The sequence below is a fragment of the Delphinapterus leucas genome, chromosome 14 (assembly GCF_059928025.1).
Source record: "Delphinapterus leucas isolate spDelLeu-1000000601 "Yukka" chromosome 14, BTC_Dleu_Yukka2, whole genome shotgun sequence".
Lineage (NCBI taxonomy): Eukaryota > Metazoa > Chordata > Mammalia > Artiodactyla > Monodontidae > Delphinapterus > Delphinapterus leucas.
The window spans coordinates 46,141,441-46,159,241 of NC_143142.1; the positions used below are offsets into that span (position 1 = coordinate 46,141,441).

General features: G+C 38.1%; 1 protein-coding gene across 10 annotated transcripts in view; it reads right to left on the minus strand.

The window, feature by feature from the left end:
* Positions 1-16,584, minus strand: part of LOC111181497 (desmocollin-2) — a 32,367-nt gene extending 15,783 nt beyond the window's left edge. For 3 of the 10 annotated variants that reach the window (XM_022586893.3, XM_030760517.2, XM_030760516.2), the window contains exons 1-7: positions 16,142-16,583; positions 9,601-9,685; positions 8,509-8,708; positions 7,276-7,395; positions 5,840-5,995; positions 4,432-4,576; positions 3,272-3,438 (exon numbers count right to left, since the gene is read on the minus strand). In XM_022586893.3, coding sequence (XP_022442601.1) covers positions 3,272-3,438; positions 4,432-4,576; positions 5,840-5,995; positions 7,276-7,395; positions 8,509-8,708; positions 9,601-9,685; positions 16,142-16,210 — 942 coding nt within the window. In that variant the 5' untranslated portion in view covers positions 16,211-16,583. Of the gene's footprint in view, positions 1-3,271; positions 3,439-4,431; positions 4,577-5,839; positions 5,996-7,275; positions 7,396-8,508; positions 8,709-9,600; positions 9,686-12,386; positions 12,884-14,053; positions 14,170-16,141 lie in introns of those variants that run through there. The other 7 variants (XM_089895027.1, XM_022586896.3, XM_089895028.1 and 4 more) reach the window with 5 other exon arrangements.
* Between the last annotated feature and the right edge of the window lie 1,217 nt (positions 16,585-17,801).

The window sequence follows — 17,801 nt, forward strand, 5'->3', positions numbered from 1 at the left end:
CAAGTGTTGAGATATGGAAGGATTAACAACACTAATAATAATGTCTCTGGACTGAACATTAGGAGGCTTGGGTTCTACTTCCAAGTTCAAAAATAACAAATGTACTCTTGGGCAGTTGGAAACATATTTTTCCCTAGCTTTCCTCTTCTATAAAATTCTAACAACACCTTCCTTTATAATTCACCTCTTTTCATAAGACTAAATTATATGTAAAAAACTATCCTAACTGTCCACCTAGAATATTCACCCTTCTCTTAAAAAGTCACCTTCTTTGGGCTTCCCTGATGGCGCAGTGGTTAAGAATCCACCTGCCAATGCAAGGGACACAGGTTCGAGCCCTTGTCCGGGAAGATCCCACATGCCGCGGAGCAACTAAGCCCGTGCGCCACAGCTACTGAGCCTGCGCTCTAGAGCCCGCGAGCCACAACTATTGAGCCTGCGTGCCGCAACTACTGAAGCCTGCGTGCCTAGAGCCCATGCTCCGCAACAAAAGAAGCCACTGCAATGAGAAGCCCGCGCACCGCAACGGAGTAGCTCCCACTTACCGCAACTAGAGAAAGCCCTCGTGCAGCTATGAAGACCCAAAGCAGCCAAAAATAAAATTAATTAATTTTTTTAAAAAAGCCACCTTCTTCCCTTTAGACCTCTTAAACTTTCTAGCCCTCATGTATTACCTAAAATAAAACTAATATTTCTCTCGATCACTATGCTTTTTACAAACCCAATTTTTCCCAATTTACTCTTCTCTCATAATCAGTCACATGAGAGTTAAAACTTCATGGCCTTATTTCATTAAAAAAATTTTAAAAGCTCATACTAGTATTACTTATGGGAGGGAATATGTATTCTGTTTGTAATAAACTATGATTTATTGGGAATGATCAACTGGCTGATAAAACAAAGAAAGAAATCAAGTTTGGGACCTAAATATTAACTTGTGATATCTTCAGATGGAAGAAAAATTCTGATGTTTAAAGAGCTTAAAGGGCTGAAGGCCAACAATAAAAAAAATTGGAAACCTGGGATCAGAAAGTGAGTCCAGAGCTCTCTTGGGTAAAAGCACTCCAAGACTCCTTCATTAGTAAAATGTTTTCAACTGATTTATCAGAAGGATCTATTCAAGGCTTGATGATAAAAGAGAATTTGGTCTATAATCTGCTCTTTCTGAGCACATAAATTCCATGAAGAATCTGTATAATTTGTACAGCTGTGACAGCAATTGAATGAATCTGCATTGCAAACGAAATTGCATTCTTCACTGGCATGTACTCATGGTAAAAATAAATAAATTATAAATTATAAAATTGAATTAAAATTAAAAATTTACCTAGGAATGTCCTTGTAAGTGCAGTAAAAATGATTAATTTTAATAAATTTTATTAGATATCAACCCATAGTCTATCTAAAGAAATGGGAGGTATATATAAAGCACTTCTGCATAACACAGTACGATGTTCTTTTCATGGAAAAGTACTTGTGTGACTGATTTATAAGCTGAACTAGCTACCGGGTTTTTTTTTCATAGAATACCATTTTTACATGAAAGATACCTATGGTTATTCAGACTGGTATATTTGGAAGACATTTTGTCATAGGTAAGGTGAATATGTCATTTCAAGGAAAACAGCTATTTGTTGCCAATGGTCAATTGGAGTTTTCAACCCAAAATGAGGATTCTGGAAAACTTTTATGAGCCATCGTGATATTAATGGAGATGAGGAGGTGATTTTTTTCCAATATTGTTTAATTAGATGTGTCAATATTTGGAGGATCTACATAACTCAGTGAGCCAATATTTCCCATATGACTAATGCACGATGTTACAAAATCACACATGGTAAAACTGTGCACTCATAGCAGAAGAAAGACCAATGTATTTTGATGTAACAAAGTAAAAAAGTTCATGGACAAGGCTTCTTCAGAGTGCACATTGCAAAACACATTTCTGACACTACCACTTGTCAAGATTTGGTGTATCAAAGAAGACTCTCCACAATGATCTGAAATTACTGTTAACATACTCTTTTCTAACTTCATATCATGTTGGATTGTCTTTACATACTTCGACTAAAACTATATAACAGACTGAATGCAGGAGATGTGAGAATCCATTGGTCTTATACTAAGTCAGGTATTGAAGAGATTTAGAAAATGCATAATAATGCCACTCTTCTCACTAAATTACTTATTGGTTTAGAAATGTAATCATTTCTTATAAAAATATTATTTACATTAACATGTAATATATTATTTTAATTGGGTAAATAAATACATAGTTTAAACTTTTATAGTTTTAAACACTTACAGATTAAATAGTGATAAATATAACCCACATAAACAAAAGATCTTTGGAATTTCCAATAATATTTAAGACTGTAAAGGGGTCCTGAGACCAGAAAAGTTGCAGACCACTTCTCTAATCCATGCGAGAGGGAGAGGAAATGAATCGATATGAGTTTTAGGAATCAAAGAAAAACGTGACAAACACATATTACTATATTTTAATATTAAGGATTATAAACATAGGAAGTAGGCCAGAATAAAGGTTTGGTGGAGGAGGTAATAGTTTAATAACAAAATGAACAATTACTAAACTGGGGTAGTTGCAGGAGAAATGGGCAGAATGTGAATGTTACGATCACTTTGGAGTCAATATCAAATGCTTTGGAAAGTAATTTGATCTACAAGAGGAGACATCAAATACAATTTTGAGAACATGAATCCGAGGTGACATTAGAAAAAATGTGTAAAGGAAAAGAAGGTACTAATGGCATTTTAACTAGAGAACATGGGAAGGAGAGCATGTTTAGAAGGAAAGAAGAATTCATTTCTAGATGTACTGAATCTTAGGTACCTGTGAAATGTTCAAATAAGGATTTCTAGCAGTCAACTGAAAATGTTAAACCAGAGATCAGAGACAGATAAACTTTTCATTTAATCTATGTAAGGGGAAAGAGTATAGATGAGATTGTTGATGAAGAAATGACACAGATAGAAAAAGAAGCATTGTTATCTGTAGATAAGAAAATTCTGAAAGTTTTACTTTTCATATATGACATTTCTTGTTTTTTACAACTATAAATATGTTTATATTAGGAAATTGAGCACTGCAAGGTCAATGACCTCCATCAACCTACCTAAAATAATTTTTGTTAAATTAGATTCACAACATGCTTTTCAAAAGCATATCTGCAGGTGGTATACAGAGATATGCAGGTACTGCTAAGTAGCCATGTGATAATCAGGCTTTATTTGTTAATATTTATGTTACCTCTCTGTCTAGCTGAGATGATGTTGTGGTGATCACACCTGTAGCTGGCTGCATAAAAAAGAGGGTGCGTGATGCTGGTAACTGCTCGATGATGGAGTACATTAGACGCGTGTGCAGTGTGTCAGGCTCATCTTTGTCAGTTGCACAAACCTGTCCCACGGTAGTACCTACATATAGAAAAATCCTCTTTAATTTCAAAAACTTTTACAGTTTCAACTTTCCCTTTATTTGACTCCTCTCCATCTACCACAAAAAAGTTTTGGACCACATAATTGATAATAGTAATAGGTTTTATACATTTTCAGACTTCTATATAAAATAGCACTTACTTTTAAATATCCCAGCGTTCCAACATTTTGGAATTTGGTGACCATATTTGTATTTACTGTATTTATTGTATAAATTTATAAATGTTGATAATATCCCTCCATGGCCTTTGTATTCCTAGACTAAAGAATTCCAATTATTCTTCAACCTTTTTCTATTTGTAAGCCTACACTTAAATTGATCATATGGGTCAGTTTGCTCTGAAAATTCTTGGTTTAGTTAGATCTTTCTAAGGGAAGACTCAAAATCTGCATTCCGACTCCTAGTTGAAATGGTCAATTTTCAAAAGATTGAGAAAATATATTATTCTCCATGACCTTTATGATAATGCTCAGAATACTGTCTATCATTTAATCACTATAGAACATCAGCCAGCTCTCTTCAAGGCCAAGACATCCATTGCTCAAAGACTTATTCTTTTTCAGAAAAGAATATTCTAAAAATATTCTTAGAATATTTAGAAAATATGGTCTCTTAAAAGTATTTATTTTACCTCACACAGGAAGGCAAAGTAACATTGAGTCACTCCTATTTTTCAGGCACTGTGCTTAGCCTTCAAGGTATATTGTGCTTCATTTAACCTTCAAAACAACCTTGTATATTAATATCCCATTTTACAGATGAGGAAACCAAGGCTTGTCAAGATTAGGAAACTTGCCCAGGGTCATGTCAGACAGCTAGCAAAAGGCAGAGTAAAATGCCACCTACAGCCACCTGTCTGGCAAGTCCCTTGTTCTTGGCAGCAGGATGTGCCACCTCCCAGGGGCCAGAGTGAAACTCAGCTAATGAATTTAAACATTAAGTTGCCGTATATTGCCACGGTAGGTACTCACCAACTCTGCAGTTTTCAGAAACATTAAAAATGTAAGTTGTTTCTGTAAAAATTGGGAAGTTATCATTCTCATCCTCGATTCTGATTAGTAGGGGCAGTGGAAATTCTGGAGTATATCCATCCTTAGTTGTTGCAAAGGCAACTAGCTGTGAAGAGAGTAAAATTGAAAAAAAAAAAAAGCAAAAAAAAATATGGTTCAAACTTGCTTTCGCTTTGGCTTTCATTTGGAGACTGTTCAGCATCACAGTGTGGATTTCACCATTTGTTACTGTTTTTGGATGTGAACATAACCTTAATGCCAGAAGAGATGGTTAATTTCATGGTGCACTATAGCATTTTATGTTTAAATTTATCTAATATAATAACGTAGCTAAATTTGGTTACCTCACCATTGCTGTATTGTTGTTCATGAGTGTAAGGGTTTTTATTATTATTTTCCCGAAAGTGTCTTGAGAACTATTTTGCTTTGTTTGAAAGTTTCAGGTGCATGAATTTTAAATACAATTTTCTGGATCTTTTATAACTTTGAATTCTTAGGATTCCAAATTCCCCAGGTGCAGTTAACTGAGATATTATTTTATTTTCTAATTAGAATTTTAGGCATATTGATGATTGTATTTAGATAACTTTCTTCATAAGAATTTTTTAATTTAAAAAGGGGGGAGTCAGAAATGGACCAAATGAGTGGTTATAAATTGGGTCTAGAGTGCGATTTATTCTTTTGATTTTATAATATGAATTTCAATTCCAATTTTTCTCATAACAGCTATCATAGAAAGAACAGACCATCACAGGTACTTAGAAGGTCATGTTGTAGTAATTCTAAAGCTAAGTAATTACATCATCCAAAATAGATATAAAATAATTAAAACTAAGTTAAGCAAAATGACCAGCTCCTGTTGGAAAATCAACACAACATTAGGTTAAATTCTTATATATTAACGCTCATCCCACCACAGGAGGTTGCCCAGATGATGAAAAGACCTAGTTATGCTAGTTAAGCACTGTCCACACTCCTTACTTGCTCACCACAAGTTAACTTTCTCTCATTGCAAAGGTACCAAGGCTTAACTTCTGAACTTGACTTACCTCCTACGGTATCACTCTCAGTACCATAAAGAGGTTCACAGATCTTTTCTGCCAAATAAATAGCTACTGTTCAAAGTGGTACTCTTTTTTTCTTTTGAAAAGAAAAATAGTAAACTGTAATTCCCAGAACAATCTAATAGAATCGAAGGCTATTTATTCTATAAAATTCTTTTTGCTGCCAGTCAGGTCCGTACTACCAGATATACCCAGAGCACGGATGCCAGAAGTCAGAAAACAGTCAAGAGTAAATGAACTGAGGAAGGCAGACGAAATAGCCACGTTTAATTTTACTAATACAATATGTAAACTTTAGACTTTACCTCAAAAGATGGATACTTTTCACGATCTACAGGACGAGTACAAAACAGGTTTCCAGTATCTCTCTCTACATAAAATAAATTTAGAGGTTCTTTGTCAACTCCAGGCCCACTTATGGAATAGTAAATAGTGTAGTTTTGTGCTGTATCAGATTGAATCTAGAAAGTAGACATCATATACATAAAAGACAAATTTGTATTTCAGCAAAACTTTCATTTATATACTTATGCAATCATACTGACATTTTACAATAAGTAATTGCCCTCTTTAATTTATTATTATGTCTGAATAAAAAGCAGCAATAGAATAAGGAAGCTTAATAATTGTGAAATTCAAGAGCAAGGCATGAGGAAAATAATGTAATAGCATCTTAGCTTTCCAGAATAACTAAGAAGTACTTTAAAGGCTACATGTAACTACATGGATCAAGCATTTTGGACTTTCCCTGTCTTAGATAACAAAGTATTCTGAGCATGAAAATTTATCCTTCTGTCAAAGTTTTACACCTCAAGTTTTATTATATATAACATAATATTTGAGACACTGGTTTTAAAGTATACTGTCGGCAGGCAAACATTTGGAAAGTGGTTTCCTTAATTAGTTTTTGTTATTTCTCAGCATCTTCTCTATTATAGGGGCTAAATGGGAGGATGAAAATGAGTGAGAATGGAAATGACGTAATATCCTGGCAAGTGTGCTACTTTGGTATTTGATTCAAAAAAAATTTTTTTCCAAATTGTTTTTATCCTCTTAGTAGGATCCTTATCTATTAGGATGACTAACAATTATTTTCTAACAATTTCTTTCTCAACTTTAAAATGCTCTTTTCTCAGCTGCATTGAATTTGTTGATGGGATATAAACAAGGATTCTCTCTCACCATTTCAAGAACTGGGGGAAAAGAAACCTAAGAGCTAAACTGAATGGTAGTGACCACTGATAAGGGAGGAAGGAAAGAAGATTTGCTGGAGTTTCCACTAAAAATGAAACGGGAGAGAAAATGTGGATCCAGTATGATTTAAGCAGTGGACCTGGGAAGAAACCATGGAAAGGTGTACGTGTCTTTCCCCTTCATGGCATTTGACCTGTTATCAACAATTTCATCCTTTGTTATGGAAGATGTTTTGGGATTTTCTAGACTATGCCCAGGCTCTGAGATACCGTTGATGATATGAAAATTCATTAAGGAAGCATGTGTTTGACAGTGCTATATGGGTTTTACAGTTTTATAAATGGCTTTTGCATGACTAAAACTGCAAAAAAAAAGTATACGTAGGTATAGAGAGATGCATTTATACAATATATTGAAACATATGATAGACATACTCACCCATACATTCATACACACATACTTTTTAAATAACTGCATACTCATTGTCTAAATTTTTTACAAAGATGGAAACCATAGACTCTCACAGTGGAAGGAAAGTAAATTATACCTGTTGAAGAAAAAGTGGGAAAGGACCCAAGGAATTCTCAGACACTGAACAAGGAATAGGAGCCCATCTTCTCTTGGCACGTATTAGAACTTTTTCTTGAGAACGCCTTTTCCTCAGTACCTCAATTTAGAAGACAAAAAAATATTAATAATAAATATTATTTATTTAAAAGCCAACAACTACATTATTTTCAAACTTTAAAACTCTGATACATCTTTCTCCTCTCACGAGGATTAGCTGGGGAGGCGTAAGACCATGGTAGTGCTTGAAAACCAAACGAAATGTCAATACTAGAAAAAAAATAAGCAAGAAATCCCTGCCCTAACTGTTATCACAGCAATCCTCTTGAGAAAATAACTTGGTGGGAACATGGAAGAGAGAGAGATGAAATTGGAAGCCTAGAAGCAAAACTGAAAAAAAAAAAAAAGCTGTACTGTTGCCACACTGCCATGCAAAAACATGGGAGGAGAAATATGCAAAGAATGTAAGTAGACAGGTGCCCTTCTAAATTTAGCATAAGCATCTTCCACTCACCAGCAACTAGGAAGAGCCAGGGGACCAACAGAGAGATCTGTGTCAGAACGAGGAGAGAAACATGGTGACAACTCTCAAACAGCTGTCATGAGTAATGGCCAGTGGTTGAATGAAGTCATTTTGATCTTGGATGTCAAAAAGTCATAAGTATGTGTGAAGTCCAAACCTTAACCTAAAATAGTCCTCCATTTTCTAAGACTAAAAATTATGCTAAGATACATGAGACCTATCTCTGGATGCCTCATGTATCTCAGAGTAATTAACCATGTCATGACCCTATACTGCTGCCTAGAGTAGGACACCATCCTAAGTCATTAACATGCCATATGAGTTCTTGAATAATTAAAAGCTACAAAGTCCAAGTTATATACAAATATCTTAAACAATAATGTTTCTTGTTTTGGAAACCTATTCCACAGTGAAGATCAAGAAATGCTTCTCTGTGTCTAATCTCAAGTTCTCATGCTGTCCCATATCCCAATTTCTCCTTTTATGTCCCAAATAAAAAGAAATTATAATCTGTGATAACATATGTTGAACAACCCTTTTCCATTTCAAAAATGTTAACTTGAGTCATGACTTTTATTCTTCTTCAAGCTAAATTATCCCATATCTTTTTTGATTCACATCTTCCCTAGTCATGTTAGTTCCACCTGAAGAAAACAGTTTGTCATACTTCATTTTTATACTTTGGTATACCTTTGTTTGTTGCTCTAAAAGGACAAGTATTTTCTTCTCTTCTTGGGTATCTGTGTTGGAAAGTAATACGGTAAAAGATCTCTTCGCTGAGGACAAAAGAATGGCATTTGTTGTATAGACTGAACCATCTTCTAAAATTTGGAAATCAGGATCACTTGAATGAATTAGATTTGCAGATTTAAAGCATTCCTTCAGGTTAACTGTAGAAAATGTACAAAGCAATCATTTGTAAGGTAAAACAAAGCAATATACAGCTTTAACAGTAAGCTATGCATTTGAGGTGGGGCAGTCAAAAACTTTAATTACACTGACACTTGTAAGTTTTGCATTTTTCAAAGGATATATGAAACTATACGGTTAATTCAGTTGTGCTTAACTAAACGTATCCATCACTTCTGATACCTACTTCACAGCCTTTTAAAGAAGAGACATTTGTTCTGAAATCAAAGCATGTGAACTCTACAGTCTGAATATTAAACTCACACCAAAAAAGTTTTTCTTTATTAACTGAAACTAGCCACAGAGCAATACATGAGAACACTTAAAATAAGTTAAACAGAATCTAGAGATTAAAACTGGCAGTTTTTACATTAAATTATTACTGAACTCTTTGCATCTGTTGTTAAATAGTCATCGTATTCTGTGTCTTCATTGGTCTGATCTTTTGGTATACATTTGAGTTATATGAAAAAAATAATGGAAAAAAAATATGTGGAAGTAAATGTTGTAAGATGCCAAAATATTTTAGGATAAAAATCCAAAAGCAACACCTTTAAACTCAAGAAATAGTTTCAATACTATTTCTCAATTTCATAGACGTGTTATAACATATACCATATCCTTCGTCTAACGTAAATATTAGTAATTACTCAAACTAAACAATTTTAACTACTTTATATAATCATGTTTTTCAATAAAGTACAATATTCCGTTCATTGGATTGACACCATATATATTTTTTAAAAAGTATTGGAATGTACTATATTACTTTTAACTATTAGTTCCAATAGAGTTATCCTCCTAAAGATTACACTAATTTTACAAGATCATATACCGAATTAGGATTTAGTACATATTTTGGCACTTTCTTACCTCTACCAATATATTTTACAGCATCTAGTTTGGAGGGAACATGTAGTGTCACTGTTTTGCAGGCATCACAGGCAAATGTTAAGATCTAAAAAAATCAGTATTATACATTAAAAAGAGCCTTTTCATGTGTACATAGTTTATACAAATTTGTATAATTATAAATCTGTTTATATAATTAGCAAAATAAAATAAAAACATACACTGGATTAAGAATTCAGAAAAAAACTGCATAGAAGAGAAGAATAAAAACAACAGACTAAGAGCCATGGATCCCTCCCTCACAAAGCATGTAAACTCAGAGAATTGCTTATCCTCTTGGGCTTTGTTTCCTAGTCTGTAAAATGAAGTTAATAATAATTTCACTAACTTAGTGGATATACTGAGAAACCAATGACACCCTTTTGTGGGAAAGCACTGGAAACTATTAGGAAGGCAGCACAGGTATGTAAAAGGAAAGAGAAACAAAAACAAATTTAATGAGCCAGCAAGTTGTTTCAATTAACTGTCAACTGTCTATGAGTTTTGTTACCAAATCAAAAATATCCTAAAGAAAATTCCAATGCTTTTAAAGAGAAGCACTGACTCATTGCCATGGAGTGACTTAAAAAGTATTTACATATGACCCCACGCATATAAGCACATGACTTTGAAATATGAACTTATTTTGAAGTTCTCAATAATGAGAATTAAGGTCAGTGTTAAAAATATTTCACTTAAAAAATTTAAATGATTTAGTGATTTATGCTGAACCAATTCCAATACAATATATATTTGAGCACACTGAAAATAAATTCTGTTCTCTCTGAAAGTTTATAATGGATGCTTCTGAAAGTTTCACAGTTTTTTGCAAAGGTTTTTGACGAAAAGCAAAACAGCCAACCAGAATTTACACTGTTATTTAAGCTTTTATTTTTTTGGGCCATACCGCGCGGCCTGCAGGATCTTAGTTCCACCACCAGGGATCGAACCCATACTTCCTGCAGTGGAAGCTCAGAGTCTTAACCGCTGGACCGCCAGGGAAGTCCCTACACTGTTATTTAAAAGTCTATAAACATAAATTAAAATCATCAAAATTTGGATGAAAATTTTTATTTCCAAAATACACTAAAGACCCTTGAAGTATCTAATTTAATTATGTATGAAGGGCCAAGCATGGCAGAGATTACATTTCATTTGGAACTCAGAGATGGACATGACAAAGAGACTGTACTTGAATTAGAAATAAAAAGATGAAAAGAATCTTCATTGGTTGCATAGCCCAGAGAGAATAGGAGTAGAATCAGACATGTGAAGAGTCCAGCTCAAGGTGACAGAAGGCATACACCCACTGATTCATTCAACCAACATTTCTTCTTTCTGCCTAGGTGCCAGGAAGTGTTCAAAGGCTACTACGGTGAACAAAGAGAACTTGACCTCACAGAGATTATTTTACACTAAAAGACAAAAAGTAAATACACAAATGCACAAAGGTCACACAATGCCAAGAGTAAGTGTTACGAGAAAAATAAAACAGGAAGAGAGGGTGATAAAGACCAGAAACTTGAGTGAAAGCAGGATGCAAACCAGTTCACTAACTGGGGAAGAGTCTTCCAGGTGGAGCGAAAAGCCAGGCCAAAGGCCCTGGGAGGGGACTTCACCTGGTGCGTTGAAGGAACAAAAAGAAGGGTGTAGCAGTAAACACAGTGAGGGAAGAGTGAGAGGACATGATATTGAAGAGACAATCATAGGCATATCATGTAGGTCTAAAAGGCCAGTAAGGAGTGCAGATTTTATTCTGAGGGCAAAGAGAAGCACAGTAGGTTTAGACACTGTGGAGTGGTGTCACGTGGTGAGTATTTACACAGACTCATTCCGGTGGCCATGTGAGAACAGACTATGGGGAAGACAGAGTGGAAGCAAGGAGACCCATTGGGAGGAATCTATCTGAGAGGAGAGGTGGTGACTTGGACTAAGGTAAAAACGATGGAAAAGGTGAGAAGTGGCCGAATTAAGACAATATTTCAGATAACAGTATCCTGGACATCCAGTCATTCATGCATTCAACAAATACTTACTGAATGTTCTAATATGTACTAGACACAGCGCAGTAAAAGGGATTCTCATGAAACATTCAATTCAAGGATAAGACTTATTTGTAATTTCAATAATGGAGGATAAAAGCTATGACAGAGAAGTACAGGATGCTTTGGGAGAGCACTAGGAACCAGCCTCCTCTAAGAGCCAGGTGAAGAGGGGCAACAAGTTAGCCATGTCACAGGGAGGCAGAGCTTGTATGCTGCAAACATAGGAACTGCATATGCAAAGGCCCAGAGATGACACAGACTTGAAAATGCAATTTGCGATGGTTGATGCATATAGCACAAGAGGGACAGGAGTTTAAAATGGATTCACAGAAGTAGGTGTGGGACAGGTCCTGAACAGCCTTAAGAAAGTACACACATATATTTTTCTTCCTAAAGATAATAAGAAACCAAAGATTTGTTTTAAGCAGATAAATTACATAAGCAGCTTTCTATTTGAATAAGGTTAACTCTGACCAGTGTGACAAATGAATTAGGGGAACAATTTTCATTTCCAATAATGGGACTTAGGGCATTCAGTCCAACCCCCAGGCCAAAACTAAAAATGATGGATACATGTTTTTAAACCATCCTAAAACCATCCAGCTAGGCAAAACCTGAGGATAAAGCTGGAACACAGTAGTAACCAGAAACAACTTCTAATCTGAAAAGATTAGATTCTGGCTTTTTGGCCTCAAGAGAGGGGAGTGAAATCAAAGCACAGACCTGCCTAAGATCTAGGAGAAGATCCGTCCACATTAATCTGGATCTCCAAATGCGAAACCTTCATTGTAAGAGTAAGCTAGAAGTAAACTGGTCCTCACATGGATTTGTGATCCACATTCACATCACTCATTTGTTCTAGGAAACACAAGCCGCTAATTAGTTTAAAGAAGCCCTGGCATGTGATCAGCACCATAGGTGCTGAAAACCATTTGACCAAGTCAATAACCATTCTTAAATTTTTAAAAAAAGTGCCCCCAATAAGAATTGATAAGTGCTACTTCAATAGAATTTTATTTTATATTATAATGACATCATCGATGGAAAAGCATTAGCAGTAGCCTCACTTAACTCAGAAACAAGATAGACTTCCCAAGGGTCATCATCTACAGCTAACATTACATTAAAGTATATTAGGCAAGAGAATGATATTAGATGGCATATGAATTGAAAAGAAAGAGGTTAAAAAAAACCACTATTTGCATTTGATATGACTATTTATCTGGAAAACCCAAGGAAATTAACCACAAAACAATAAGAAAATTTCATAAGGGAGCAGAAACAGCTATTAAAATACAGAAATCATTAGTCATCCTACACATAAACAAAATCTGTTAAACAATATAATGGAAAAGAAGAAATCATTTTCAAAAGTGATAAAAAGTTAGAATACCAAAAAGTAAACTTAACAAGAAACATGTAAAGTTTATTTGAGAAAAACCTGAAACTATTTCTGAAGGACACAAAAGCAGACTTGAACAAAAGAAATATATATTATTATTTTGGATAGTAAAAAATCAACAACGTAAGTATATCAATTTACACTAAGTTAAATTATAAAGTTTATGATCCCAATAAAAATCCCATTGGGCTTCCCAGGTGGCACAGTGGTTAAGAGTCCGCCTGCCGATGCAGGGGACACGGGTTCGTGCCCCGGTCCGGGAAGATCCCACATGCCGCAGAGCGGCTGGGCCTGTGAGCCATGGCCACTGAGCCTGCGCATCTGGAGCCTGTGCTCCGCAACGGGAGAGGCCACAACAGTGAGAGGCCCGCGTACCGCAAAAAAAAAAAAAAAAAATCCCATCAATATTTTTTCTGGAACTAGACAAGCAGATATAAAATGTAATAAGGAAAAATAAACAATGAAAGATAGAAACATTATGAAAAAGAAAAGCAATGAAAGGATATTAGCTTTAGCAGATACTGAAAGGTCTTATGAAGTCTCAATAATTAAACAATGCAGTATTTGGTATATGAATAGACAGAAAGAGAGTAGATGCATATAAATTGGAAAGGAAGAAGTAAAAGTTTCTATTTACATTTGTTACAATTGTATATAGACCATAGGGGTTGTAACTTTTTGTTAACACTCACTAGCCATTTATGAATTTCTATTTCTCCACATTCTTGCCTACAGGGCCTGTTGTCAAACTTTTGGATGTTTGCCAAATGAGAAATGACATTTCAATGTATTTCTTTCTTTTTTTTTTGCAATACCATTTTTTAATTATTTGTTTTTTTAAAGATTTTTTTCTGATATAGACCTTTTTTTTTCTTTTTTCCTTTAACATCTTTATTAGAGTATAATTGCTTTACAACCAATGTAGTTTTAAATTCATCTTTCCTTACTATGAGTAAGGCTGAAATATTTTATGGGACATTTTTATTACTTTATGGTTTTTCAGGTCCATGTTCATGCTGGACTTCTTGACTTAGAAGAGCTCCAACCACAAGATGGAATTGTATAAGGAATGATTTCGATTTAGCAGTGGAGATCCCTGATGACCTTAGAGAGACAGAAACTTCATTAGGTGTTTAGGTAGAGGCAGCGTTCAAGTGGTTACTAAATGTGTGAGGTGAGGCAAGATGAGGAAGTTGGGAGAAGCTGATTCACAGAAGGGTGATGGAAGGGAAATGTAAGGGGTGTCCCCCAAGCCATTTTTATTTAGTAATGTTCCCACTTTTCTTTAACACGTCTATCACACATGAGGCTCACAACCACAACAAGCATCTGAGGCTAGCAGGACTTTGCACAGACATGCACATGAGCATCAGAACAGCTTAAGACCCACCAAGCCTTCCAGCCAGAATGCAGTAGGATGAGGCGGGTAGCCACAGCCACCCCACTTCTGGCCTATCCAGCTTTGAAGCTAAGGAAGGCCAAAGAATGAGGATTATTCAACTTTATTATTCAACTTTATTATTATTCCCTTATATGTGCTTTCTTCTAAAAAGGAAGTGAGAACACACGGAAAGTTGTGTGTGTCAGTATATAAGATCAAAGCTATTTATGGCCTGTGCCTTTTAGTACCCGTGCCTAATCATGCCTTTTCCTTCAAGGGCAGTGTTTAAAAAGAAGTGTCAAAAAAAAAAAAAAGTGTCAACTTTATTAAGAATCTAAGCAAAATCCGTTCCTTTTGTCATCAAAGACATATCTTACGACCGTTATTTACTCCCCTCTTGATTTCCTCAGCTGTGAACTGTTACTTGCTGTGCACCCGGCCCTGTGTATGTTATTAATGTGCCCCGGGAATTTAGTTAAGGGTTTGAAGTCCCTGGAGTTCCATGGGAAAGGCATTCTAATAACAGTAACAACTACAATTTCATTAGTTAAAAATTTCAGGACTTCGTTGTAAAACGAGAGCGGTAGAGTAAGGGAAATTACACGGATATTTCCCGCCGCCAGTTGCACCCCTCCCAGAAGGAATCCTCCCTCTGTCTGTTCTCCAGGTTCGTCCCCTTGTCCTTCAGGGTTAGGGACTGGAGCCCTAACGCCTGCGGCTCAACGTGAAAGGACACTACGCGCTTTGACCTCTGTACTTGGTCTATGTAAATTTTGTCCTTCCAGGGGACCCAGGAAGCCCTGACTGGGGAACCTCTGATCCCACAGTCTCCCAGGGGCTGCTCTCCCCGCACTGGATTCCTATGCCTTGAGGTCCCCCAAAGAGACCTCGGTCTTTCCTGCCAGGGAGGGGGGCTATCCCTTCCGAATAAGGCCACCTCCTTTTTCCCTCCCAGCTTTGGGGTCTTTGCTATTGGGTTCTTTAAAGCGGGAAGGAAACTAGAGCTAGAGCGCTTGGCGGGGGATGGAGGAGCGGGGAGAATCTGTATGCCTCCGAGGCGAGAGATCGGGAAAGCCACTTCCCCGAAGTTCAAGGGGGATGAAATCTCACGTGCTGACAAACAATGGAAACCGTACCAAGGACCACCTAGGGCCGGCCCATCTACTATCTTTAGGCGCAGAGGGTGGAGACCGCCCCAGCCCCAGCTCTTCCCTCCCCCCTTCACTCACACACTAAGATGAAAAGGCGCCTAGTCCTTTCACCCAAGGACCTGCGATTTCGATCCCCAGCGGCTCCCCTCGTCTGCGCCCGGAGCCCGGCACTGAGGTCGAACGGACCGCCCCGCCCGGGGAGGTGCGCGAGGCGCAGAGGAGCAGCGCGCGGCGCGCAGCGCTCGCCGGCTTGTACCCAGAGGCCACGGTTTGGGACGGGCGTTTGCAGCCGCTCATCTGCCTGCGCTGATCACATATACCGGAGACACTCTTCCCCTCCCCTGCGGGATCGCTGCGCCCAGCTCGCTCTCCTCTGTCTGCCCTCCCCCCTCCCCTAGCCTACGGCACTTTTTTCAGCCAGCCCCAGGGCCAAGAACAGCCCGCATGGGCCGCCGCCACCACCAACCCCCGCTCCCAAAGTTTCCCCTCCCTCCCCCATGGGTCCGTGCGCCCACTCGGGACCGGGGTCCGGGCAGCCACTCACCGCGAGGGTCAGCAGGAGTTGCCAGCAAAGGGCTCCGCTCGCGGAGCCTGTGGGTCGCGCTACCGCCATGGGAGGACTCGGAGGCAGGTCGCCGGCTGAGGCACCCGGAAGGCCGGGGTGGGAAGGCGCAGCCAGGCGAAGGGCCGCGGGCCAGGCGCAGGCTGGGCCGGCCGCGCAGGAGTGCGAGGCAGAGGACGTGGCGCGCGGAGGGAGCTGCTTTTCTTCTTGGTTTTTCTGAAGCTCCTGCGTCTCACCCCAGGAGCTTTTCCTCTGACCGAGGGTGGGGTTCTAGGCGCGTCCGAAACACACCGATCGGCCCCTCCTTGGTATTTTCTCAAGTCTTTATTTCTGGAAGAACGCCAACAGGTGGGAACTCCCTCTCGCCGCCACCCTTTTTCTGTGCTAGGTGTTTCTCACCGACGGACACCACCCATATGCCCCATCTCCCCACCGCCCCGGTATCCGCCTTGAGGATTAACAGCTGACCCTGCCCAGCAGAAGTCCTGACTGTAACGAGACTCGGTCCCCGAGCGCGTCCTGCCGCAGGAGGGGGCGCGCTCCCGGCCCCGACTCCGCCCCGTGCGCAGCGGCCAGTTTCAGACCCGCAAAGGCCGCCTGGGAGCTGGAGAGGTCGCGTTTTGTGTCACAGCTAGCTAAGACCCGCCTATTAGAGGGTTGACCCCAGGTAGACTGTTTTATACACTCTTTGCTGGAGTTAATTTACTGCAGACATCCAAGTGCAATTCAGACAGAGGTTTCATCTGTGGCACACCTTTCTTGGGGTCTTGTTTGGTTGTGGTCTTTTTTTTTTTTAACAGAAATGTCCTGGCCAGTATAGCAATGATACAAGGAAATTACAATAATTAATCAATTAAAATAAGGGAATCCAGGCATCAAGGGTGAGTTACTACTGAAAATACATCTTGTAGACGTTGGTTAAATGTGGGCCTACTGATTTCATCCAAGACCCTCCTTTGTCACAGTTAAAGCCAACCACTGACCTTCTTGTAACTTACCTCCTAAATTGGACTCCTGGACGTCTGAGATTTCTCTCTTCCCTTTCCACCATAAAAACCAGAGTTCGTGGTAAGAAAAGAAAAAGAATAGGATAAAATGTATGTTTTGGTTTGAAGTATACTTAAACTAGATGAATTATAGGAGTACTTAACCTGGAAGATTAAAGTATAAAAGAGGTATGCTTGCAGCTCTTCAGAAAGCAATGACAGGGCATTCTGAATCATCCTCCTGCACCTCTTTTCAATTATGGCTTAAACCAGGGAATGCTGACCACAAAGGAGAAACTTGTCTGTTCCATTTCATTTGGTTTGTCTCCACAGGGATGTGTGGAGAAAACTTGTTTGAAAAGCCAGCCGTGATACATTTCAGCTCTTGAAAACATGTACAGTCCTAATACCATTATACACAGAGCCAAAATTATTATAATATTGACCATATACTTAAATTCAAAAGTATTGTCAAACAGTACCCGTGTTACATTCTATGTATTAGTCCCATGCTCTATTTTATTACTGAATGACAAATAATGAGCTGTTCTGTTGTCTCCATGTATATAAAATTTATCATTGAAACTTTGCTTGTAAAATAGGCCTGGGTCATCAGCATGAGACTATGGTTGACATCGTTCTGTTTCCATAATTTT